Source organism: Vipera berus, assembly GCF_964194415.1.
Source record: "Vipera berus genome assembly, chromosome: 3".
NCBI lineage: Eukaryota > Metazoa > Chordata > Lepidosauria > Squamata > Viperidae > Vipera > Vipera berus.
Window position 1 is genome coordinate 174,337,515 of NC_138204.1, and position 26,053 is coordinate 174,363,567.

Genomic DNA, 26,053 nt, shown 5'->3' on the forward strand with positions numbered 1-26,053 from the left:
ATAACTGTACATACTGATAGTTAAAATGAGAAGTTGGATGTGATCTCAGTTTTCCTCCTTATGTTCCATATTATAAGATCTTCACAAATACTAGGATTATCATTCATTCAGATTTTCCCAGGTATGGTCAATTCCTCTTATCATTTGCTTCCAACTCTCTGAGAGATCCCAAGATATCTTGGTTTGGCTGGCAGTCTGAGAAAAATGCATCATATTTTTTCCTTCCTTTGCTGCCAATAAGAGTCATCTCAAGTAAGCATATAGATTAAGATGTTACTCACCAAAAGTAGAAAGGATTGCTTGTCTTTTTTGCCAGAAACATGAACAAAGAGGTTTTGAGGCATATTCTCATAATTTACTTAGCCATTTTTAAGGAGTCAGACTTTTTTTTAGTAAAAAGCATATGGAATCCTTGCAGCTATTAATATATGCAATAATTGTCCATACCAGGGATATATGGTTTAGTGAAATTATCAAATGTGTTGTTGTTTTTAACCATTTGGTCATGTTGATGGCTTTATAGGCAAGGGCCCTCCATGCTACCCTGTCAAACACAACTTCTTTCCATTGTTGTATGTTCAGTTTTGCATCTGATTTGATGTTATCAAGCCAAATGTGTTCTTTAATTATTTTATTTCTATGACTTATACAGTCACCTATCTCATGGAAGTAATTCTGGGTAGTTTATAGGATTAAAACACAAATTCACAGACATATTCCTGCAGTGCCTATGGATAAACAGTGACCCTACTCATCATCAATAATCACAGAGCTCATCTAGCTGTCTTACCAAAATAGCTGGGAAAATATAAAAGCGTTAGAATCATAGGGTAAAATTTCAAATTTATTTAGTCGATAATCTCAATAGTGATGTGTTTGTTTATTGTTAAACAGTATTACACGTGGTCAAATTTATATGGAAATGTATGAACTAATCTCAAATCTGAATACATCAAGCATATTTTAGCATATGATAAATTGTTTCGTTTATTATCTGTAATAGAAAATCTCAGTTTTGCCCATAGTATAATGCTTTCAAAGGAATTATAAGGAATAAGACATTGTCATATTGTTGTGTTTGTAGATGCCCATCTAATAAAAGAATGGAATAAAACAAAATTGGAATCCAGGAGGTTTGTAAGAAGTTCTATTACTAAGATATAATACTTTGGAGCCCCCCCCCCCAAAAAAAAAAACAAATGTAAAGAGAGTTTTTTTAAAGTATTTAACATAAATATGAAAACAGTATGAAATATAGGTTTATGAATGAACTGTTTCCTGTGATTTTGTACTGTAGAAGAGTTTTTCTCTATTTGTGATGGAATGTTGATCTTCCTTGGAGATGGGAAATAAATGAGTAAACCATTAATGGAGAGTTTTCAGGAAAAAAATATTCCTAAAAAGAGGAAATATTAGAAACTGAAGATGGCTGTGCTTTGGTATAAGAAGGGATAGAGAAAAAACTGTCAGGCTTTCAAGATTCTGTTACTGTATCCAATAACAGTAAAAAGCAAGCCTAGAGAACTTATAAAGGAGAAATGCTACATTTATCTTTTTAAAAAAATCAATTAAAAAAATTTGCAGGCTGCAAAGGAATACCTGGCATGTTGACCACCTGTTCAGTGGCTACTAGAAAGGCAGCAGCACCAGAATTAGCAATAGCACTGAGGCCTGGAGATGCTCAGCAGCATTTATTTCAGGGTGGCAGCAAGTTTATTGATCTTTTTTAAAAGCCAGCAGGCCATCCAAGGCTGCTTGGCAGGCAGCATACTATGCGCGCTTGATAACAAATTTTCATAGAATTGCTGCTATGCCTACTCCAAATATGGTTGACTTTATTAATACTCTTAGTATGATTTTGGAATTACCGGTAGTTTTCTATGTCTTCTGGGAACCATAAATCGATAGAAAAAGTCAAACTAAATAAGGAGGATTTGGGAAGAATTGTGCACTTTGAAGGTGGGGATAAGAGCCTGGAAGGATCATAAACCTTTTGAGCTCTGTAAAAAATGAGAAATGTGCAGACCCTTTTCTATCTGTTTAAGCAGTAATTCCTGCATAAACACTAATGATACTAGAAACAAAATATTTTTATATTCAAATCAAATGTGGAAAACTTTCAGTAACAACTTTAGTGTGGAAATAGAAGAGACTGCAAAGCAAGTTATTTCTCCAGAATGAATTTGGGGCTGAAAGAAATAAAGTTTTAATAGTTTCTAGGAATAGAATAGAAACTATTAAAAAAATGAGGAAATAAAGTGTACAGAAGCCCTGCCCAATCTGAGCAGCCTCTAGGTATGGACCGCCACTCCCAGTTCTCAAAAGAATAGCCATATTAGCTGGGAATGCTGGGTGTTGAAGTGTAGTCTACAAGTAGGTGTTTAGGTGGTGGAGGGTTACTGTAGAATATTAAAGGAAAAGATAGACCAGCAGGATAAAGTTGACATGTTTTTTTCATAACAAGTGGAGTATATGAGACAGTTGAATTGTAAAGAAAGATAATAAAAAGAGCCCAAGTGTTGGAGAGAATTCTAAAGAGAAACTACAGAAATAAATAGGGTAACTAATGTAGAATAATTATTTAATACCCATGTCATAAGGTTGTCTTCTTTCCTCTGTTCTGTAATTTAGAAGAACCCTAGCATATTTAGTTAGGAATTTAAGAATCAACAGGAGAACATATTATTGAAAAGGCAAGCAAGTTGAATCACTATGCCTCATTCACTTCATGTGCTTTCATGCGAAGAAAAGTCATTTCAAATTTTTTGGAGCATGGCAGAAACTTGACATTACTTTCAAGAAAGATGTGTGAAGCTAAACAGATTTCTGGTGTGGTACAATTAGCAGTTTGAAATATCAGATTACTTTGTGATAGTATTCGTCATCTGGAATGAAAATTGGGAGCAGGCATTAATTTACATGTACAGGTAGAAATGCCAAAGATTGACACTATTATTTCTATATGTGTATTAATGAAACAAATTAAGTAGGTTTTCAAGGATGTTTGCCACTTACAACATGTAATCAATAGACATACAGCATAAAGAGACTATTGCTAAAGGAGGCTATATTCCAGAAGAGCTCAGCAGAAACGCGGGGGCGGGGGAGTGTTTGGCTGTAGATGTCTGCTTAAAAATGTGTGCTGGTTATTGATTATATATTTACGGCATTTCAAAGGACTTAATACTCTTTCCTGTGAGAAAGTGCTAGAATATTTAGGTTTCTTTAGCTTGGAAAAATAGTGACTGGACACAAGAATAGGATACCTCCAAATAATAGTTGCAGGGGATTAGGGTTGGGAAAAGAGTATTTCTTTGTCTCATACTTATAAGCATCCCTAAGGCATCTTTTGACCAGGGTGACAAACAAGTAGGCTGGACTAAGGTAGTTCTTAACATAACAACAACAACAAATAATAATAATGATGATGATGATGATGATAATAATAATAATAATAATAATAATAATAATAATAATAATAATAATAATAATGATGATGATGATGATGATGATGATGATGATGATGATGATGATGATGTTGGAAGGGACCTTGGAGGTCATCTAGTCCAACCCCCTGCTCAGGCAGGAAACCCTATACCATTTCAGACAAATGGCTGTCCAGTCTCTTCTTAAAAGTGTTGGAGCATTCAAAACTTCTGGAGGCAGGTTGTTCCACTGGTTAATTGTTCTGTCAGGAAGTTTCTCCTTAGTTCTAGGTTGCTTCTCTGCTTGATTAATTTCCATCCGTTGCTTCTTGTCCTGCCTTCGGGCACTTTGGAGAATAGCTTGACTCCCTCCTCTTTCTGGTAGCCCCTGAGATATTGGAACACTATCATGTCCCCCCTCGTCCTTCTCTTCATTAAACTAGACATACCCAATTCCAGCAGCTGTTCCTTAAATGTTTTAGTCTCCAGTCCCCTAATCATCTTTGTTGCTCTTCTCTGTACTCTTTCTAGAATCTCAACATCTTTTTTACATCGTGGTGACCAAAACTGGATGCTGTAATTCCAATTGTGTAAAGTGGTACTAACACTTCACGTGATCTTGATTCTATCCCTCTGTTAATGCAGCCTAGCATTGTGTTGGCTTTTTGGCAGCTGCAGCGCACTGCTGGCTCATATTTAAGTGATTGTCCATTAGGACTCTGAGATCCCTCTCACAGTTACTACTATTGAGCAAGGTACCCCCTATACTATACCTGTACATTTGGTTTTTCTTGCCTAAATGTAGAACCTTACTTTTTTCACCATTGAATTTCATTTTGTTAGATAACAGTTATTCTTAATTTCTAATGACTACATTTTCTCCATGACAATCTATCCCTAATCTGTTCCTTCAGGTCTCTAACATGGATATACATAGTTAATTGAGTTTACTGGGTTTACATGACACACATGAAGTACCAACTAACCACAGAAACTGGCTTGCACAACTTAGTAGGCTAAAATATGGCGACTGTTTTGTGGTTGAACATGTATAAAAATAGCCTCTAGTTTCCACTCCTCAGGACACTGGCTAAAATACTTGTATGTCCAAACTGGTGGCTGCAAAATTTTAGATAAACCTTTCTTCTTTAAATAATTATGGCAAAGTGCTAAATTGCACATATAAAATTTATCTAATAGCTTTTGGAATATGAATAATAACTTTGGAAGGGAATTATTAAAAGCAAATTTGAAATTATGGATAGAGAAATATTAACTTCCATTTATTTCTGCGTTCCTAATTTCCCTTTTTCTGAACTGACTTTTCATACTAAAGAAAAATATATTATTAGTCATGGTGATATAGTGATTAGAATGCAGTATTGCAGGCTAACTGCCCAAGGCAGGAGTTCAGTCTTGACCGGCTGAAAGTTGATTCAGCTTTCCATTTTTCTGAGGTCAGTAAAATGAACACACAGATTGTTGGGAGCAATATGCTGACATTTCTAAATCAGAGAGTAAAGCACTATGGAATGGTATATAAGTCTGAGTGCTATTGCTATTGCTAAATTGTTTAATATATTAATTTGATACACTGCTTCTTGTGATATTTTTAATACCTGTGCAGAACATTATGTATCGGTACTGTCCAGAAGTGTTGGCCTGCATCTGCTGTAATTCCATATCCAGTTTAAATAACTGTGTTAATTAAAGTCATGGACCTAATGGTTCTAAAATGTTAAAGGGTATCATGTTAGTGAAATTTCTGGAAAAACATTTATGTATGGGATATTAAGAATCGCTACCACGTCTTAGTTTCAAAATCCCAGATAACTTCTATATGGCAGGAAATACATTTTTTCTCTCTTTCTTTGTTGCCATCTAATGATTGTCTGGCCTACTATTAAGCATATTTGGAATTTTTGAGTTGTATCTACTTTCAAATTTCACTGGTTTAAAGACATCATTTATATAATTCACATAATCTGTGACAGAATGTATATTTACAAAATCATAATCATCATAATCATCTGCCTATCCCAGGTCTTTGGGAAGGACTCAATAGTGGATAAAAATGCCAAATCCTGTCTGAATATCTGGCTGACTGTGCAAAGAACTGTAATAATTAAATTTGTATGCTGCTTTCTGTTAAACGACTGGGTGACTCACAACAATCAAAACAAAGAAATCACAATAAAATTAACAAAACATAAAAAACAATAAAAGATGTCACCCATGAAGAAGCAAGGGGTTACACTCTATCTTGCCAAGGGCCTGGTTGATAGAATAATGATAGTATGTTTAGGGTTGATAGCTGAAAGAAACATTGTGTTAAGTTCAAAGATGGAGTTGGAGTTGTAGGCCTGCAGGGAAACTCTTATGTCTAAATAATTTTTTATTGGTATAAATAATTAGGAGTCAATAGATAATTAGGAAGAGATTCCATGAAACCTGAGGTTTTGTCAGCTCTAATCCTGTTCCAAGTTGCTAGCCACCTTAGAAACACCTCTTATCATTTCTAATCCTGCCTCTTTCAGTGGTCCAGTGATCTAGCTTCTGCTTTCTAATTCCACTGGCATATCTAGCATTTCATTCATGGCAACCAATTTGGGTACTAATTTAATCAGAGGAAGAGTAAATGGGCAGGAAAAGCTCTCAGCATGATCTTGGAATGATAAGGTGCAAATGAAAAGGAAATCATTTTATCAAAGGGAAGTTTGCATGTAGCTAGAATTGAAAGGAAGTCTCACTTGGGTAAATCTACATATCAATAATAACATTTTTGAGCAAAAGGCACTCCTGCCTGATAAACCCACACAGAAGATTTTTTTAGGTGTAAGAAATCCTACTACTATGAATAAAGGAGTAAAACCTGTTTCAGTGTATATATTAAACATAGATGAAAAGAAATTGTTAACTCTATTTTTCTTTTATTCCAGAACTCCTTTGTTCCTCTTTCATTGCCCAATTTCCTAAGAAAAAATATTTCTTATATATGGATAAGGAGGGCCCACAGCAATCATATCTGAACCTTGATTTCTAAAACCAATGTTGATAATTTGAGATTTGTAATTTTATACTAAAATCTTGTATTTGCACTGCAAATGAAATGTTTTGAAATGATGTAATTGTATAAAGTCTATCAATTGCTTTCCAAGGATGAGCTAAAAGCATGGAGGGCTTTTATAAATCAGGAAGGCAATCAACATAACTTAAATTTTCTTGATGGAATTATTCTCCCTTAAAAACAGGAAGTTCATAGTTTAAGCATACATTTGAGTGTTTATGTATTCAACTTCAGTTTATCTTGTCATAGTCACAAAGGTGTTAGTAATCCATTTTGATTGGATTGTATAATGAGGTTTAGCCAGGACCATCTTTGAAGGTTTTTTTGAAGGTTCAGTTGCTATAAATGCTACTAGAAGTGTTCTCAGATATGAGATTACCTAAAATAAATGAAAAGCATATTTAAATGAATAATTCTTTATATACCAGCCATGTTGACTACTGCTCGGTTTCTTAATACAAGCCCATTATGAAATATACCAGATTTCCCTGTATAAATTTCTTCATCATTCACTTTCCATCACTTCCAAATATGAAAAAAGTAAGGTTCTACATTTAGGCAAGAAAAACCAAATGCACAGATATAGTGGTATCTTCCTCATTAGTAGCAACTGTGAGAGGAAACTTGGAGTCCTAGTGGACAATCACTTAAATATGAACCAGCAGTGTGCTGCAGCTGCTAAAAAAGCCAACACAGTGCTAAACTGCATTAACAGAGGGATAGAATCAAGATCACGTGAAGTGTTAATACCACTCTACAATGCTTTCATAAGGCCACACTTGGAATACTGCATCCAGTTTTGGTCACCACGATGTAAAAAAGATGTTGAGACTCTAGAAAGAGTACAGAGAGTAACAAATATGATTAGGGGACTGGAGGCTTAAAATATATAAGGAAAGGTTGCTGGAATTGGACATGTCTAATTTAATGAAAAGAAGAACTAGGGGTGACATGATAGCAGTGTTCCAATATCTCAGGGGCTGCCACATAGAAGAGGGAGTCAAGCTATTCTCCAAAGCACCTGAAGGAAAGACAAGAAGTAATGGGGGGAAACTAATCAAAGACAGAAGTAACGTAGACCTAAGGAGAAATTTCCTGACAGTTAGAACAATTAACCAGTGGAACAACCTGCCTCCAGAAGCTGTGAATGCTCCAACACTGGTAGTTTTTAAGAAGAGACTGGACAGCCATGTGTCTGAAATGGTATAGGGTTTCCTGCCTGAGCAGGGGGTTGGACTAGATCATCTCCAAGGTCCCTTCCAACATCATCATCATCATCATCATCATCATTATTATTATTATTATTATTATTATTATTATTATTATTATTATTATTATTATTATTAATCGCACAGTCAGCCAGATGTTCATTCTGGATTTGGCATTTTTGTCTACCTATCGAGTCCTTACCAAGGACCTGGGATAGGCAGATGTGGATGTTTGATGGTATTACAGATATCGTCGCAGGATGGAAGCAGTTCCTAGTAAGGCCGTCTTTTGCAATTGACTAATGGCGAATTTGTCAATGCCTATGGTGTTCAAGTGGTGCTCCAGTTGTTTTGGGATTGCACCCAAGGCGCCTATTACTATTGGTACCCTTGCTTGTCTTTGTTGTGATTCAGGGTCAGCCTGTGGGTTCGGCAGCTGGGTCGGATGACTCGGATGACTCAGACGAGGGGGAGGAGCGGGGTGTTGAAGACGAACTTGCTGATGATGGCTTGGAGGCTCCGCAGAGCCCCCAGCCAGGCCCTTCTTACTTGGTGGAGACTCAGCTGCGCGAGCCCGACAGTGCGGATGATGATGACCCACAGCTGGCCCTGTTCAAGGACGCCCAACGCAGGAGGCAGTCAAGTAGGAGCAAGCAGAGAAAGGCTGTGGGACTTCTCGGAAGGAGGCACAGGGAGGCCACGCCCTGAACTCTAATAAAGGGAGTGTTTGGGGAACGGCTGGTTGCTGAAAGCAACCGCTCCGTTTGAGGATCAAAGCTCCGGTATCTTGTTTCATGTTTTGTTGTTTTGTTTGTGTAATAAACTTGGCAGACGTTTTCCAGCCTCAGACGTTTTCCAGCCTCTGCCGTTTGTACAGGGGTTGCCTTTCTGCAAGGCCGGTAGCAGGCTGGTACAGAACAGTCTTTGCCACAGTCTTTCTATTTGTAGGTCTTTGTATTTTGTTATCTTCTCCACTTCTTTGTCGTCTATTCTGCGGCCTACAGGCACTGCCATGTTGTTGTTGTTATTATCATCATCATCATCTGAAATAACCTTTCTTGCTATGGCACCAAAATGTAAATATTCCTTGCTTTAAAAGTTAAGACTTTTCTGACAGTCAGTTGTCAGTTACCTTTCAGATGATTTAGTTTCCCAGTAAGCTCTTTATTATTGAAAATGACTGTAGTATGTCATGTTCCAAGCTCAGTCTTTAAGGATGGCTGGAAAGTCCTGTGGAGAGTTGGTCATTTATAAGAAGTTAGCCTTCCACAGTAGCAACCTTGCTAGCTAGCAATGATTGCATTTCAGCAAATGGGAAACATACAGGAAGTCCTTGACTTATGACTACAATTGAGCCCACAGTTTATGTTGTTAAGTGAGACAGTTGTTAAGTAAGTTTTATCCCACTTTCTTGCCACAATTGTTAAGTGAATCACTGCGATTAAGTTAGTAACACGGTTGTTAAATGAATCTGGCTTCCCCATTGAGGTTACTTTTGTCACAAGGTCACAAATGTGATCACATCACCCGGGGACACTGCAACCACCATAAACATGAGTCAGTTGCCAAGCATCTTTACTTTTGGAGGAGCTCTTTACAGCCTTTGCTGCCTGTCCACCATCTTGGCTCCTCCCTCCAGCTCAGTTGCCAAGCATCTGAATTTTGATCATATGATGAGGGGGATGCCACAAGGGTCAAAAGTGTGAAAAACAATCATAAGTCACTTTTTCCAATTCCGTTGTAAATTTGAACAGTCACTAAAGGAACTGTTGTATGTCGAGGACTACCGGGACTTAGTTAGAAAAAGCTGGTTGGCTGTTCCTGATCTACATAGGTTCACTTTTTCGGGATAACGTCTGTTTCTGTTATTTTTCTTTAGTAATGATGTTCATTGCTTAGTTGCCTACTATATTTTGGGTGTTGCTTTTGCTACATACTACCATATTTTTTTTAACTATTGTTGACCATGTCATTTTATTACCTTTAACAAGTGAATAAAATATAGCTACATTGGTCACATTGAGTCCTTACATTCTGGATATATGTGATGAATTATCTATTTACATGATTATAAATCCTTATTAGTTAGTGTTACACTAATTCTTTAATAAATGGTTTTTTTTCTGTATTGACATTTCTCCACAGATTTCAGAATATTCATCAGATGATGAAAATTTTGAAGGAAGCAATGTAGAAACAGAAGCTACTAGTTTAGAGTTTCCTAAAAAGTTCCAGTTCTGTTTTGGAGTAGGGTTTGAAACAGATACAGGAAGATCAGCAACTGACTGGCTAAAATCTGCTCAGACCCTTCTACAAACTCCTAAGAAAAAAATAGGAAAAAGTTTGAAGACTCCAGAAGATTCTGCAAAAAAAAGAAAATTGCTGAGGTATGGACCAGTTGTTTAAAGGGAGAACAAAATTAATTTTTGGAGTTATATTTTTGAAACTTTAAAAAGATTTCAGTTTCAGCCATTTCAGTTTTTATCATGTTTTATTGCTAGTTAGCTTTTTTCATGTTTTTCAGAAAGTGATAAAAACTCCTGCTGAGTTTGTCTGTTTGCAGCCTTAGATTAGCTGAAATGGTGATCCTGATTTCCAGTGCTCTCTGCCAATCTTCCCCAAGCAAAGCAAGTGGGGAAGCTGTCAGGAAGTTGGAAATTGCTCCCATTCACATTGGTGGGGGTTTTTGTTGTTGTTGTTGTTGTTGTTGTTTTTGGCCTGCCTGTGGTCGTTCTTTTTCTCTGTTTAGTTAAGGAAATATCTCTGAAAGGATGATCCAATGGGTCATGGCTCATCTAAATCTATATAAAATTTGTTATGCATGTGAAATACTTATTCATTAAATTTCCAATGTTTCCATACCAGGCAGTTTAAAGCATACAATTTCTGCTATGGAATCAGAATGATATAACATTGTGTAAAGGGATTAAATGACCAAACTATGAAAGCAAAAGTAGTACATAAAAGAGGATTCATGGGGACCCTTCGTTCTTAACTTTTCAGTGTTTAGTATATAACTCTTTCAATCATAAGTCTTACTTTCCATTCTAAGCTATAAGCAAGGTGTACACTAATTTTTCCTTAAGTAAATCTTTCTGTATTTATATGTTTTACCTTTTGTGTCAAATAACCCTCATTTAATATATGGGTTCAAATGCATCCTGGCAATATTTTTTTTAAAAGAAATATAAAATGTTTTGCTTATTCAATGCTATATTCCAACCTTGAGATGTGGTGTGGTATTTTTGTCCCCCAAACTATAATACAGGTAGTCTGACTTATGACTACAATTGGTACTGGAATTTCAGTCATTCAGACAAGCCCTCTTTTCTTTCCATACCTATTCCATCTTCAATGTCTTTACAAATGTTGTAGTACTACTTGTCTCTTCTAACAGATCTCAAACTCCTTTATGAGATGTTTGTCTTTTTAAGCTTTGGCTTCTCTTCTCTTTTTGGCAGTTTCCACACTTCTCATATCCAGTTCTCTTTCTTCTCTTTCATCGTTTTTGGCAGTTTCATTCCACATTCATTCTTTATGAATTCATAACTCCTCTAATTCTCTATAAATGAAGCTCAGGATTTCAAAGCGATTCTTGATGTTCTCCTATTCACTATCATTTGTGAAAACCAACTGACTTTCTTCTTTATCTTTAGGAGTTTGTGACCTGTTCCTTTATCAGGAACAGGTCCCCCTCGCCTGGGTGCGACCCGCCTCTTTAAATTCTAACCTCGATGAAGGGCCCGAGTTTTGGGTCTCTGAGAGATGGCTGGGCAGGGGTAGGGGCCGTCAACATAAATGTAATAAGAGGCCCCTGATTTTGTTTTTATCAAAAATTTTTACGGGGTTGGGGAGGGGGGTGGGAGATAGGGGTTGTCTGGCTTTGGGGGGCGGCCAATCAACCATAGTTCAGGCCAGACTTGGGTCTGACCGCGCGGGGGGAGAACGAGGGGTCGTTGTCTCCGGGGCTCATGAGCGGGTCGTGGGATTACCAATTCCCACGACGGGGAATGGCAGCAGGCGGATAGACAGGGGGCCATATCGTTACCGGGAGCGCCGTCTCCGCTATTTGCAAGCGGTGGGGCGCTCCGACCCTCTGCCTCTTTCCCGAGGTTCCGGGAGCGATGATGTGCAGCCTCCTGAGCTCCGGCTGGTGTACTTGAATGCCAGGTCCGTGGTCAACAAGGCTCCCCTTATTAGGGATTTAGTTGAGGGTGAGCATGCGGACCTGGCTTGCATCACGGAGACTTGGTTGGGCCCAGAGGGTGGGGTCCCTTTGGTTGATCTTTGCCCACCAGGCTTCCGGGTGCTGCACCAGCCTCGAGCTCAGGGTAGGGGTGGGGGTGTGGCGGTGATCGTTAGGGAGACCTTATGTCCGCGGGAGACCACCGTTCCTCAGATAGTCGGGTGTGAGTCTCTCTTCATGAGATTTGGCTCTGGGGCGCAGTTGGGCTTGCTGCTCGTGTACATTTCGCCTAGTCGCGTAGCGGCAGCCCTGCCCGAGCTGCTCGATGTCCTCTCAGGGTTGGTGGTTGAGTTCCCCAAACTTATAGTTTTGGGAGACGTCAACCTACCATCCCTGGGAGGTTCATCTGAGCTTGCTCGGGAGTTCATGGCTTCCATGACGGCCATGGACCTGACGCAGGTAATTTCTGAGCCAACTCATGAGGGAGGCCACACCCTTGACCTGATTTTCTTATCTGGACGGTGGTTGGATGATCTTGGTGGGGGCTTTCCATTTATTATGCCCCTGTCATGGACCGATCATCACCTCCTGCGGCTGGTCTTCCATTTTGCCACCCCCCGCCGTGGAGGTACGGAGCCAACTAGATGGTACCGCCCCAGACGCCTAATGGATCCTGAGAGATTCCAAGCGGCGCTGGGGTCTCCACCTGCCTCCATTGCTCACAGCTCGGCGGATGCCTTAGTGGAAGCCTGGGAAAGGGCAGCCACTGAGGCACTCGACCGGGTTGTACCCTTGCGGCCCCTGACCCGGCGCAGATCCCAGCGAGCTCCATGGTTCTCCGCGGAGCTCCGGGAGATGAAGCGTCGGAAACGGGGCCTAGAGAGCTGCTGGAGGTCCAGCCGATCTGAACCCGACCGATTGCGGTTAAGAACCTACATTAGGTCTTATCTCGCTGCGATGAGGGAGGCGAGGTGTAACTACTTCTCCACCCTCATCGCGTCCGCAGATAATCGCCCGGCCGCCCTGTTTAGGGTGACTCGCTCCCTTCTTAATCAGGAGGTGAGGGAGGATCCCTTGCAGGGTCGTGCCGAGGAGTTTGGTCAACATCTGTCGGATAAAATCGCTCGGATTCGGACCGGTTTGGACTCCAGCTGGGCAGAGTCTGACGATCAGGACACGGGCGGTCTTGTCAATGTTATCTGGGAGGAGTTTGATTCTGTGACCCCTGATGAAGTGGACAGGATTATGGGGAAGCTGAGTTCCACCACATGTTTATTGGACCCGTGCCCTTCTTGGCTGGTTTATGCAGCTAGGGAGAGGACACGAGGCTGGCTCCAGGCGGTTATATCTGCTTCTTTGAGTGAGGGTTGTTTCCCCACCATCTTGAAGGAGGCGGTGGTGAGACCTCTCCTCAAGAAGCCTGCCTTGGACCCAGCTGTATTGAACAACTTTCGTCCAGTCTCCAACCTTCGCTTTCTTGCGAAGGTTGTTGAGAGTGTGGTGGCGCATCAGCTCCCTCTGGTCCTGGATGAAGCGGATTATCTGGACCCTTACCAATCGGGTTTCAGGCCCGGGCACAGCACGGAGACGGCATTGGTCGCTCTGGTGAATGATCTCTGGAGGGCTCGGGATAGGGGGTATTCCTCTGTCCTAGTCCTATTAGACCTCTCGGCGGCTTTCGATACCATCGACCATGGTATCCTGCTGCAGCGTCTCAGGGGATTGGGAGTGGGAGGCACGGTTTTTCAGTGGTTCTCCTCCTATCTCCTGGGACGCTCGCAGTCGGTGTTGGCAGGGGGGCAGAGGTCGACCCCTAGGACTCTCGCTTGTGGAGTTCCTCAGGGGTCGGTCCTCTCGCCTCTCCTGTTCAACATCTATATGAAACCGCTGGGTGAGATCATTCGTGGTTTTGGAGTTGGGTATCATCAATATGCTGATGATACCCAACTTTTTATTTCGACCCCAAACCACCCCAGTGATGCCCTCGCTGTGATGTCCCGTTGCCTGGAGGCGGTTCGGGTCTGGATGGGGAGGAACAGACTTCAACTCAACCCTGACAAGACTGAGTGGCTGTACATTCCGGCTTCCCGAGACACCTGGGATGTTCCACCTCTTTCTATGGGGGGTGAGCTTTTACCCCCTGTGGATAGGGCTCGCAACTTGGGAGTCCTCCTAGATTCACGACTCACTTTGGAGGATCACATAGTGGCCGTGACTAGGGGGGCTTTTGCCCAGGTTCGCCTGGTGCGCCAGTTGCGGCCCTATCTGGACCGGGAGGCCTTGTGTACGGTCACTCATGCGCTCGTGACCTCTCGCCTAGACTACTGTAACGCTCTCTACATGGGACTTCCCTTGAAGACTACTCGGAGGCTCCAACTGGTACAGAATGCGGCCGCGAGAGTTGTCTTGGGAGTTTCCCGGTACTCCCATGTTACACCTTTGCTCCGTGAGCTGCATTGGTTACCAGTTGTCTTCCGGGTAAGGTTCAAGGTTTTGGTTATGATCTTTAAGTCCCTACATGGCATGGGTCCGCGATACCTCGAGGACCACCTGCTGCCGGCGTCGACTCCCCTCCGCCCTGTGCGCGCCCACAGAGAGGGCCTCCTCAGGGTGCCTCCTGTCAAGGAATGTCGACTGGTGGCCCCCAGGGGGAGGGCCTTCTCTGTGGGTGCTCCGGCGTTATGGAACCAACTGCCGGTTGAGCTCCGGATGGCATCAGACCTCCGATCCTTCCGTCGCGGGTTGAAGACCCATTTATTCGAACTAGCGGGTCTGGCCTGATGGGGGTACTTGGGTTGTTTATAGGTTTGTTTTATTATTCTGGTTTTAACTTGGGCATTAATTTAATTATCTTTTAATGTTTGTACTGTTGTTTATATTTATGCCCTGTGAACCGCCCTGAGTCCCTTTGGGAGAAGGGCGGTATAAAAATCTCAATAAATCTTAAATCTTAAATCAGTGCCTAGGCATTTCTTTAATGCTACAATTGGGTTCCTCCACCTCTTTTTAGCAATAATGTAGTCAATTTGATTTCTATATACTCCATCTGGTGATGTTTAAGTATGGAGGCCTTATTTTGGCTGTTTGAAGACAATGTGAGCTATGAAGAAATGATTGCAATGGCAGAAATTGATAAGTTGGTCTCTTGCTTATTTGAGTTGCTTAAGCCGTACAATCCAACTAAATTTTCCTCTTTAATGTTTCTAACTTTGGCATTCCACTCTCCAGTCATGAGCAGCACATCTTGTATGTCAGTTTCAAATTGAACTTAATCATGTTGTTGTTAGTTGCGAAGTCGTGTCCGACCCATCGCGACCCTATGGACAATGTTCCTCCAGGCTTTCCTGTCCTCTACCATCTTCTGGAGTCCATTTAAGCTCACGCCTACTGCTTCAGTGACTCCATCCAGCCACCTCATTCTCTGTCGTCCCTTTCTTCTATTGCCCTCAATCTTTCCCAGCATTAGGCTCTTCTCCAGTGAGTCCTTCCTCCTCATTAGGTGGCCAAAGTATTTGAGTTTTAGCTTCAGGATCTGGCCTTCTAAAGAGCAGTCAGGGTTGATCTCCTCTAGGACTGACCGGTTTGATCGCCTTGCAGTCCAAGGGACTCGCAGGAGTCTTCTCCAGCACCAGAGTTCAAAGGCCTCAATTCTTTTGCGCTCAGCCTTTCTTATGGTCCAACTTTCACTGCCATACATTGCAACTGGGAAGACCATAGCCTTGACTATACGCACTTTTGTTGACAGGGTGATGTCTCTGCTTTTTAGTGTGCTGTCTAGATTTGCCATGGCTTTCCTCCCCAGGAGCAAGCGTCTTTTAATTTCTTGACTACAGTCCCCATCTGCAGTGATCTTGGAGCCCAGGAAAATAAAATCTGTCACTACCTCCATTTCTTCCCCATCTATTTGCCAGGAATTGAGAGGGCCGGATGCCATGATCTTGGTTTTCTTAATGTTTAGTTTCAACCCAACTTTTGCACTCTCCTTCTTCACTCGCAACAAGAGACTCTTCAGTTCCTCTTCACTTTCTGCCATAACTTAATCATAGAAGACAGCAACCTCCTCTTCTTTTGCATTGGTGGTTGGAGCATAAACTTGAAAGATTGTCTTAATAAAAATACGTATTACAGCACAAAAATATTCTAGAATGTATACTACAAGGTATTCACTTAAATATAACAATTGAGCAAAAGCCTTTAATGTGGCTTCAATACAGATTTTTCTTCACCGAAGTAATTCAAAATAGGGTCATAGCTGAAAATTTCTTATTCTTAGCTTGGACAGTTTTCAATATTATTTGCAAATAAGTAAGTTTCAGAATTGCTTTTAATAAAATTGTTTTGAGGGCCATTCCCTTTACAAATACTGAACTTTTTCAGCCATGGACAATTTTCAGACTACAGAAAGTGCATACTTGACCTAGCTTATGAAATGAATCATGAGGTCAAGTATGCACAAGGAGTATTTTGGGACACATTCCTTACCAGTGGTCACTTGTCTTCCAGTAATGTGCTGTAGGGCAATGGTCAAAAGTACACTTATCTTGACTGAAATTACACTCTTCAGGTGGAAAGTTTATTCTGACCCAAAGAGTATTCTTGTATCAATTTTAAAATGGTTCTGTTTTTTATTCCAGGAATTAAAAAAACCACTATATATTGTAACTGCCTATATTAAATGTAGAGTATACACACACTCTGTATGAATCCGTTCACATACTGTTTTGTGTTACATTTATTTAATAATGCCTTGGAGAAAATCAGTGAATTTTGAGAATTTGAAAAGTAATTTCTTCTATCTCTAGGGAAGGGCTAGCAGAAAGATTGAATACGCTTCAGAATAGAAAGAGATCTGCAGTAAACTTTTGGAGGCATCAGTATACCTCTCACCATGAAACACTTTCAGGTAAGAACTATAATATATATATATATTTATATTTATTATATTTTTATACCGCCCTTCTCCCGAAGGACTCAGGGCGGTGTACAGGGCAATAAATATAAAAACGAAATACAAAAGTTAAAAAAACAATTAAATATTATGCCCGAATATAAAACAGTAATTAAAAGACATATTAAAACCCCAACCCTAACCCATCAAACCAGGTCAGATTGCTCGAATAAATAAGTTTTTATGATTTGGAATAAAGTATAATTTTTTTAAAAAAAGTGTTATGGTTATATTGATATGACATTGTAACTTTATGTCTTCAAGGTTTGACTGTCATAATATACTTACCACCCAGAGCGCCTCTATGAGGGAAATGGGCATTTAAGAAGTTTGATATATAAATATTTTGTGTTGATTCTTCAAGGAAGAAACATGAATATCTTATATCTATTTACATCATTGGTATCTTTTCAACATATGTTTGGTGGCTTTCAAATGTTAATTGTAAACATTGCTGATTATCCTAAGTCTCTCAGAGTATAGTGCAAAAACAAATTAAATGGCAACTGTGTGAACTTGACTACATCCAATATGCTGCTTTGGTGCTATAGAGTCATGGGCATTTGCTGTAATGTCTTGCCCAAAATATGTTGTCCATTGGTGTAATGGATTCATGTTTAATCTACTACAATTACAACCCACCTTTTCCAGAGTTGCCTTGATACCCTGGGTTGAACTTTCCATCTTTGTGTTCCCTCGTAACTTGATGGCAAACAAACTGGATCTATTAGGTAAATGTGCCCAAACCATCTCAGCCAACATTTTTTGCTTTATCAGTTATTATTGGCTGGTTGCAATATTGTTGACACATGGGTTTTTTTCTCACTATGATCTATCAGTGTACTGCCAAAGACTCTGACATAGAAGGTTTCCAGTTTTCAATCTCTGGCTAGAGAAGCATTCATGATTTAGCCCAATATAACAGAACTGGTAATACCACTGACTGAAACATTTGCATTTTGATGTTTTAATTTTTTTTTGTTCTGTCACTGACTAGAAGTATAAACAAACACATGTTAAAAATAAAAGTAAAATTAAGATAGAACATTGCAATTGGCGATAGCTTTGTTAGTGGATAATCAAAGTGTGCCTAATTTTACAGGCAGTATAACAAAACCTAACTAAGTTCAAGGAGACTAAAACATACTGATCTGATAACAATAATAAAAAAGATCAGAATTTCCCAGATGTTTTACCAGATAAGGAATTCTAAAATGGGTTCTTGAGTCCTTGTAAAGTGTTGCATTATAGCATGACTTGAACTGGAGTTTCAACAGTCCCTTGTCCACGGGGCACAGTCTCAGTTCCTAGAAGATTTTTTTGTATCAGCTCCCTAAACTGCTGCATAGAGAGCATGGAAACATGCTAAAGTTAGTGCTCTTCAGAATTTGGAAACAGTTATGTAATGCAAATAACTTGCTGGTTTGTAAAAAGAGGCTTGACTGCTCAGAAAAATGTTCTTAGGTAGGGCATACAGATCCTGTTGTGCTTTCATATCTTTGATATGTTGCTTAAATGTTCTGAGTGCATGTTTATTACTCATGATTAGGAATGCTTTGATGGGATGTTGAAGTTTTTGTGAAATTGTCCTGAACTATATTGGTTTGTAATTGTCCTCAATAAGGAAAGAACTCAATCCTGTGGTAAAGAACAGTAACTTCAAACAATATGCCGTGATGCAGATCCATACTTCAGTTTCTACTTCAGATAGCCCCCCCTTCTCTCAATACTATATTTGGGGAGCAAGTGGCTACCTAAAATATAGTCCTTGGGAATACAGATTGGACACTTTCAAGAGGAATATGAACTGTAAGGTCATAGCTGGATACCAAAAAGTAGTTGTGCACAAGTCCTAGCTGAATATAGCTGCAGTTCTTCTGGGATTTGTTGAGTTTCTCTGGCGAAGTGAAAAGATTGAATAGTGGCCATTGTTTTTTGACCATTTTCTGATATAGGTTTAGTGTACACTGCATTGTGGAGCTCTAGAAAACCATACCCACATATTTAAAAGATTTCACTTCATCAATACACTGGCCATTTATCTTCCAAGTATGCAGTTTAGGTGCATTTTGGATATAGTAATATTAACCTTTTGCCATAAGCAGTAGATGTATAAATCAAAACATTCAGTGACTCACCAATGTTTTTGTCCCCCCTCATAGTGCCTATTGCAATAGTGAAATACCAGATATCATGAGCCAGTTTTTCTCCTTGCTTTGAATTTAGAGTTGGATGGTCTACATAGTATTTTACTGACTATGGACAGCAGTTTTTTCATTTGTAGCTGGCTTCTTTGCTAAAGGTGGAAGTTAGGATTGTTTCCTTTGTTAACATGATACCGTCTTGCTTTCATGTGGTTGATATTTATTCTGAAGTACAAAACAATTGAAGTAGGAAGTGCAGTTGTTATAATAAAGAGTCATCTTGTGACATCAGTGCTTCTGCTATGACCTCATCACATCCAGCAACTTTGTTTTACTTAAATAGTTGTATATCTGCTTTTATATTCACAGTGTTTGGCAGCTCCTGTGGTATTAGTTCATCAAGAAGATGTAAGTTGTGGGGTGGTTTTATACATGGTATATCAGGTTCTTTGTGATTATATAGCTGGTGGTAATGTTCTTTCCATCAATTCAAATGTCAATAATGTGATGTAAAAAGGTATCATGGGAATTATGAGTGTGGCCACTGATACCATGCATACAATCTCAAAGAAGTCACAGCATGATATATATTGCCCAGTATTCTCACTGCTTAGTAGCTTCTTAGCGTTCTGCAGCAGCATTATCACAGTACCTTATTTGTTCCAATTGGAGATGATGGCAGATGGCATGGTGGACTTGTTGGTATTACCAAATATATTACATATTTACATTTGATTAACAGAGAAGAAAAAATATGGGAGGAGGGATGACCAAGATGGTAGTCAGTGGGCAAAAGATTGTAAGTTTCTCAGCTATCATATTTTTTTCAAAAATCTGGATTTTCTTCTCTGTCAAAAAACAGTAAAAATGTAGATTTACATTGTGCCCACATATTAATAGGAGGGTACAGGACTTACCTATAGTTCCTTAAACTAGAGTTTTCTTCTTTCTGAAATTATCTGTACTTTAAGAAGTTGCAGGTAATCATTGTGTTTGTGTCTTTGAATTCTATGAAGTTCTTTTTTGTTTTTGAATCAGACATGTTCCAAAGGTGCTTTTTCAAGAGGCAAGTGGACTTTGTTATTTTTCTTTGAAGACGTTTCGCTTCTCATCCAAGAAGCTTCTGAGCTGAAAAAGCTTCTTGGATGAGAAGCAAAACGTCTTCAAAGAAAACAAGAAAGTCCAGTTGCCTCTTGAAAAAGCACCTTTGGGACAACCGTTACCTGAATGACTGAGCATCTTCATAGACATTGAATCTGACATGTTGCACAGGCCTTCTCTGTATTACCAAGATCCAACTCAATATGCATATTCTTTGTTTAAAGAAATATAAAAAGGACAATTTGGCTGTTTCTTTTGCATGAAAGCCTGCATTTTAAGGATGCAATAACACCCTTGCTCCATTTAGATTATTTTTTATCAAAAAGACTATTTAATCACCCCCCTCCAGTATCTTTAATAGCACCATATTTTATAATTGTCAATTTCAGTGAATGCTAGAAGTAAATGAATAAAGTAATTTTTAGAGTTCCAGAGAATGGCAGATTTCCAGTGTTCATTTTGTGACCTCATTTTGTGACCTCTGATCACCTCATAGTTTTGTTGTTGTTGAAAAAAAATATTTTGTTTATTTCTGAGTAAGGCGCATACAAATACATTTGTTAATTAGAAGCCTTTATAAAAGAAGCTAGAAAATAGGTATCAATACAGGATTCTAAACGGGATTATATGTGTGTAGTTTTTTTCTCACATTTGCCTATCTTATTTGAGGAAAGTAAAGTGCTATTTAAGTAAAAGTAAACATTTTTCAAGTTTAAGCTTTTTATGATTAGGCTTAAAGTAAAGCACTTAAGTTTGTACATTGTGTGTACACTCCCCTTTTTTCTCTATGGATTGAGTCACTGGTTTTATGTTTAAAAAGCTTCTCCTGCCAGATGTCTTCTGGCTTAGTTGGTACACCTGTGCACAAATATGTGTAACCTCCTTCAACAGAAAATAAGGACAATGGAAGAATGTTGTTATATAATTGATAATAAGCTTCGCAGACTTAACAGGATTATATTTTTGGAAAGAAACCATTCTAAATGTTCAGCATAGAAAAGTTCTCCTAAAGAACTTTGAAAATGTATAAGGAAGATAATATAAGAAGTGTCCACTTTTTTTGCTGCTGCACCTTTCTTTGGATTTACCAAAATATTGGCCTTTCCAAGAGGTTCCTTCACACTCCCAGGAAAAGAAGTGTGCATAGAAGAACAGAAAGAGCAAGATAGACAGTGACATTATGGGATTTAAAATCACATACTTTCACAAGTGTAATATTCATTGTTTCAGCTTGATGTATACTTTTTATCTGTTTTTGTGGAATGGAATAGTATTAAACCTAAGAAATTTTTTTAAAGGAAAAGAAATCAAAGGTGAGGAAAGAAGTCCATAGAGAAGTGAAGAGGGATGAAAATAATGAGTGAACAAGCAAAGAAATCAGAAAATTGGAGAAAAACAAAACCACTAGATAAAGTTTATACAAAGGCCTCATTGAAATGGATTGTGGTTTTGAGTGGAATCACTATCAACGATATGGAAATGTCCTATCTTTTAATTTTAAAAATCCATTTCTTTGACTATAAAAAGACTGTCAGTTATGTCAGTCATTCAAGTTATAATGCCTTTAGAAAATGGGAATTCCAGAATATCTCATTATCCCCATACACAGTTATACAGAAATACATTGCCACAGTTTGTATAGAACAAGGTAAAACAGACTGAATGCAGATTGACAAAGGAGTGAGGCAAACAGTATATGCTCTGCAGTACTTATTTGTCTATCCTGTATGTTGATTTATATTGAGGGTGGCTGGAATGGAAGAAGATAAGCATAGTTTAAGATTGAGGAAGAAGAATCACTAATCTTCGGTAGTTTAAGATTGAGGAAGAAGAATCACTAATCTTCCGTGTTCTAAAGAAACTATCTGATAGTTGAAAATGCAAATCATCTGCAAACTCTAGTAATGAAAATCAAAGAGCATAGTGAAAAAATGGAGCTGAGTTTAAAGATTAAGATTAAATATAAACAGCCCAAACTAATAACAACAAATACAATGACAATAAAGACATTGAAGTGATGGATGCCGTCTGCTTTTTAGGATTGAATATCTACAGTAAAGTGACCAACAGTCAGGTAAAATGCCGCAGAATAGCAATCAAAATTTTGGAAAAGATATTCAGGTTCTATAAGTACAAAACTCAGAATTGTGAAGGCTCTGATTTTCTTTGTGATATTGTATAGAAGAAAAATTTGGACTTTGAAGAAAGGATATTGATGCTTTTAACCTTTAGTTTTAGAGAACATGCCCAAGAATACTATGAATAACCAAGATACAAACAAATAGATCTGTCCACCCATCCATCCAGAGTTTTCATTTAAGGCAAAAAATAATCAGGCTCAAATATTCATATTTTGAATATGTTATGTGAAGTCTCAGCTGCTTTGAAAAGTCCATATTGCTGGGAAATGTGGAAGGAAAGAGAAGAAGAGGATGACTAGTAGCATATAATAGTCCATGGATTCAGTTACTATGGGGATAGCCTCTATTGGAAGCTATCTAAAGGGATAGGTTGGGGAAGATAATTCTAGATAAATTCTAGGGGTTCTAAGAGTTGGCCCTGAATGGGGCACATACCGGTAATAAAATATATTATTACTTAATAGTTCATCTGAGTAATAATTGCATTATGAGCCAGTATTTTCCTCCCAAAATGTGTTGCCATTTAAAAATAATTCCTCCAATGCCAATGTCTTGTGAGAGGAAACAAGGTTTAAGTTTTCTGCCCATCTTATATTTATATTGTATTGTCTGCCTTCCATGTTGCAAAAGTGAATTTGTTACTATTTTGTAACAAATTTATATTATGTTGTTTTATGTTTTAATGGTGGTGTGTTTTATTACCATATTGTAAACTGCTCAGATTCTGATCTTTAAAGTTTATAAATTAGTAAAATATCTTGCTTTGCTTTCCAAGTTTAACCTTAATAAGATTAAATATTTTGCAAAATCAGGTGTAATCCATTTTCTAGGATAATCCCTAATTTAGGAATAGTACTCCTGGATCAGATCAAGGCCCATCTAAGTCCAGCATTTTGTTTTTCACTGTGTCATTAAATGTTTCCAAATTACTTGGAAAGAGGAAATAGTATCACTGCTCCATGTGGAAACAAGTTATTCCAAGTTTGTTATGCACTGCCTATAGAAGTACTTTTGTTTTGTCTAAGTCTTTTTTTTACTTTCTGTATGTCATAAATGATTCTTTACACCTTAGTCATGTCTCTTTTCAACAATCTTTTTGTCCAACCTAGATTTTCTAACTCTCTAGTGTTTTTTTTCATAGGATTTTGAGCCTCAACCCACTTTGATTCCTGTGCTTTTCCCCAGTTATTTAATAACTTTTTTTACTATGCATTAGAAAAGTACGCACTATTCCAGATGCCAATATACAATAAATTTTGCATTTTCTTTTTATCCCTTTTTCTCTAGGAGCATTATGAGACATCATTTTATCCATATTAGTTATTGTTTCTTTTACTTCTGTAAGCTGAAAAAGCAGAGTTGCCACTGCTCTGACCTTCATGTTAAACTTAAATATCATGCATTTGAGTAAATAATATCTATATATCGATTTTGGGCAGTGAGCTTTCCATTCTATTGAACATGGACAGTATGTAAGGGCATGACATTTTTTGCCAAGATCTAAATCTGCTCTGAAGAAGCCAACAGCACAATTAATAAAACATCAAGTCATGTTCATTGTCTCATACTGCATTGTCTGGAATTCATTTGATGAATTTCAGGTCTCTTCATAAAATTAGTTGTTACACTATAATTCCAATTTTGCTTGAATAATAGAATTTATCATAATGAAATTATTTCAAATGATAAGTGACATTGCAGTTATTTATACTCTGTCATTTTTAGAGATATGATTCTGAGATTAAGTAACACGAGAAACAAAAGTTATGCGTTTATTATATTGGGGAACAACATCCAATTGTTTAAAAGCGAATTGTATATTTTTGATTGGATTTTTTAATAATTACTAGATAATTTGCTCTATTAAAAACTTAAAGTGAATGAATAAATGAATTGTAGTTGAAACCAAAATACCTGCATATGAATACAGTTTGTGAGAATTCAGTTATGTATTCTGACCAAAAGAACATCCATAATAGTATCTGTAGGATAACCCTGGTTATTTACACAATAATCAAGTATTCAGAGGAAATGAATTCTGATGCTTCCCTTTTTTGTATTTGGAGCATCTGAAGATCAAAGAGTTTGAGCATCTTGCAGAAGAGGAGCAGCCATATTCATCTAGTTTATGTTACAGATATACAGTTGCAAGAAAAAGTATGTGAACCCTTTGGGATTACGTGGAGTTTTGCATGAATTGGCCATAAAATGCGCTCTAAACGTCATGTAAGTCACAACAATAGAAAAACACAGTTTGCTTAAAATAATACTACACAAACATTAGCTGTTGTCATGTTTTAATTGAACATAAGATGGAAACATTCACAGTGCAGGGTGGAAAAAGTATGTGAACCCCTAGCCTAATGACTTCTCCAAGAGCTAATTGGAGCCAGGAGTGAGCCAACCTTGACTCCAACAAGTATGATGATATTGGATGTGTTGCTGACAGCTGTCCTGCCCTTTAAAAACACACACCTGTTTTGGGTTTACTGGTCTCAAGAAGCACTGTCTGATGTGAACCATGCCTCGCAGAAAAGAGCTCTCAGAACACCTACGATCAAGAATTGTTGACTTGCATGAAGCTGGAAAGGGTTACAAAAGTATCTCCAAAAGCCGTGATGTTCATGTGTCCACGGTAAGACAGACTGTCTACAAATGGAGAAAGTTTAGCACTGTTGCTACTCTCCCTAGGCGTGGTCGTCCTGTAAAAATGACTGCAAAAGCACAGCGCATAATGCTTAATGAGGTAAAGAAGAATCCTAGAGTGTCAGCTAAAGACCTACAGAAATCTCTGGCACATGCTAACATTTTTGTTGACAAATCTACAATAAGGAAAACATTAAACAAGAATGGAGTACATGGGAGGACACCACGGAGGAAGCCATTGCTGTCCAAAAAAAATATTGCAGCTCGTTTGAAGTTTGCAAAAGAGCACCTGGATGTTCCACAGCACTACTGGCAAAATATACTGTGGACAGATGAAACCAAAATTGAGTTGTTTGGGAAAAACACACAACACTATGTGTGGAGAAAAAAAGGCACAGTACACCAATATCAAAACCTCATCCCCACTGTAAAACATGGCGGAGGGAGCATCATGGTTTGGGGCTGCTTTGCTGCCTCAGGGCCTGGACGGATTGCTGTCATTGATGGGAAAATGAATTCCAGAGTTTATCAGGACATTTTGCAGGAAAACGTACGACCATCTGTCCGCCAGCTGAAGCTCTGCAGAGGATGGGTGATGCAACAGGACCATGACCCAAAGCATACAAGTAATTCAACAAAACAATGGCTTCAACAGAACAGAATACGCCTTCTGGAGTGGCCCAGTCAGAGTCCTGACCTCAACCCGATTGAAATGCTGTGGCATGACCTTAAGAGAGCGATTCACATCAGACATCCCAAGAATATTGCTACACTGAAACAGTTTTGGGAAGAGGAGTGGTCCAAAATTACTCCAGATCATTGTGCAGGTCTGATCTGCAACTACAGGAAACGTTTGGTTGAGGTTATTGCTGCCAAAGGAGGGTCAACCAGTTATTAAGTCCAAAGGTTCACATACGTTTTCCACCCTGCACTGTGAATGTTTCCATCTTATGTTCAATTAAAACATGACAACAGCTAATGTTTGTGTAGTATTATTTTAAGCAGACTGTGTTTTTCTATTGTTGTGACTTACATGACGTTTAGAGCGCATTTTTTTTTATTACATTTATATCCCGCCCTTCTCCGAAGACTCAGGGCGGCTTACATTTTATGGCCAATTCATGCAAAACTCCACGTAATCCCAAAGGGTTCACATACTTTTTCTTGCAACTGTATAATGATCCACT

The 26,053-nt window shown here is 38.7% G+C and overlaps 1 protein-coding gene across 1 annotated transcript in view; it reads left to right on the forward strand.

Moving 5' to 3' along the window:
* SPIDR (scaffold protein involved in DNA repair) overlaps positions 1-26,053 on the forward strand; it is a gene marked incomplete at its 5' end in the record, with an annotated part of 204,368 nt that overhangs the window by 56,804 nt on the left and 121,511 nt on the right. The window contains 2 exons of the mRNA XM_081325597.1: positions 9,846-10,087; positions 16,689-16,789. Coding sequence (XP_081181723.1) covers positions 9,846-10,087; positions 16,689-16,789 — 343 coding nt within the window. The remainder of the gene's footprint in view (positions 1-9,845; positions 10,088-16,688; positions 16,790-26,053) is intronic.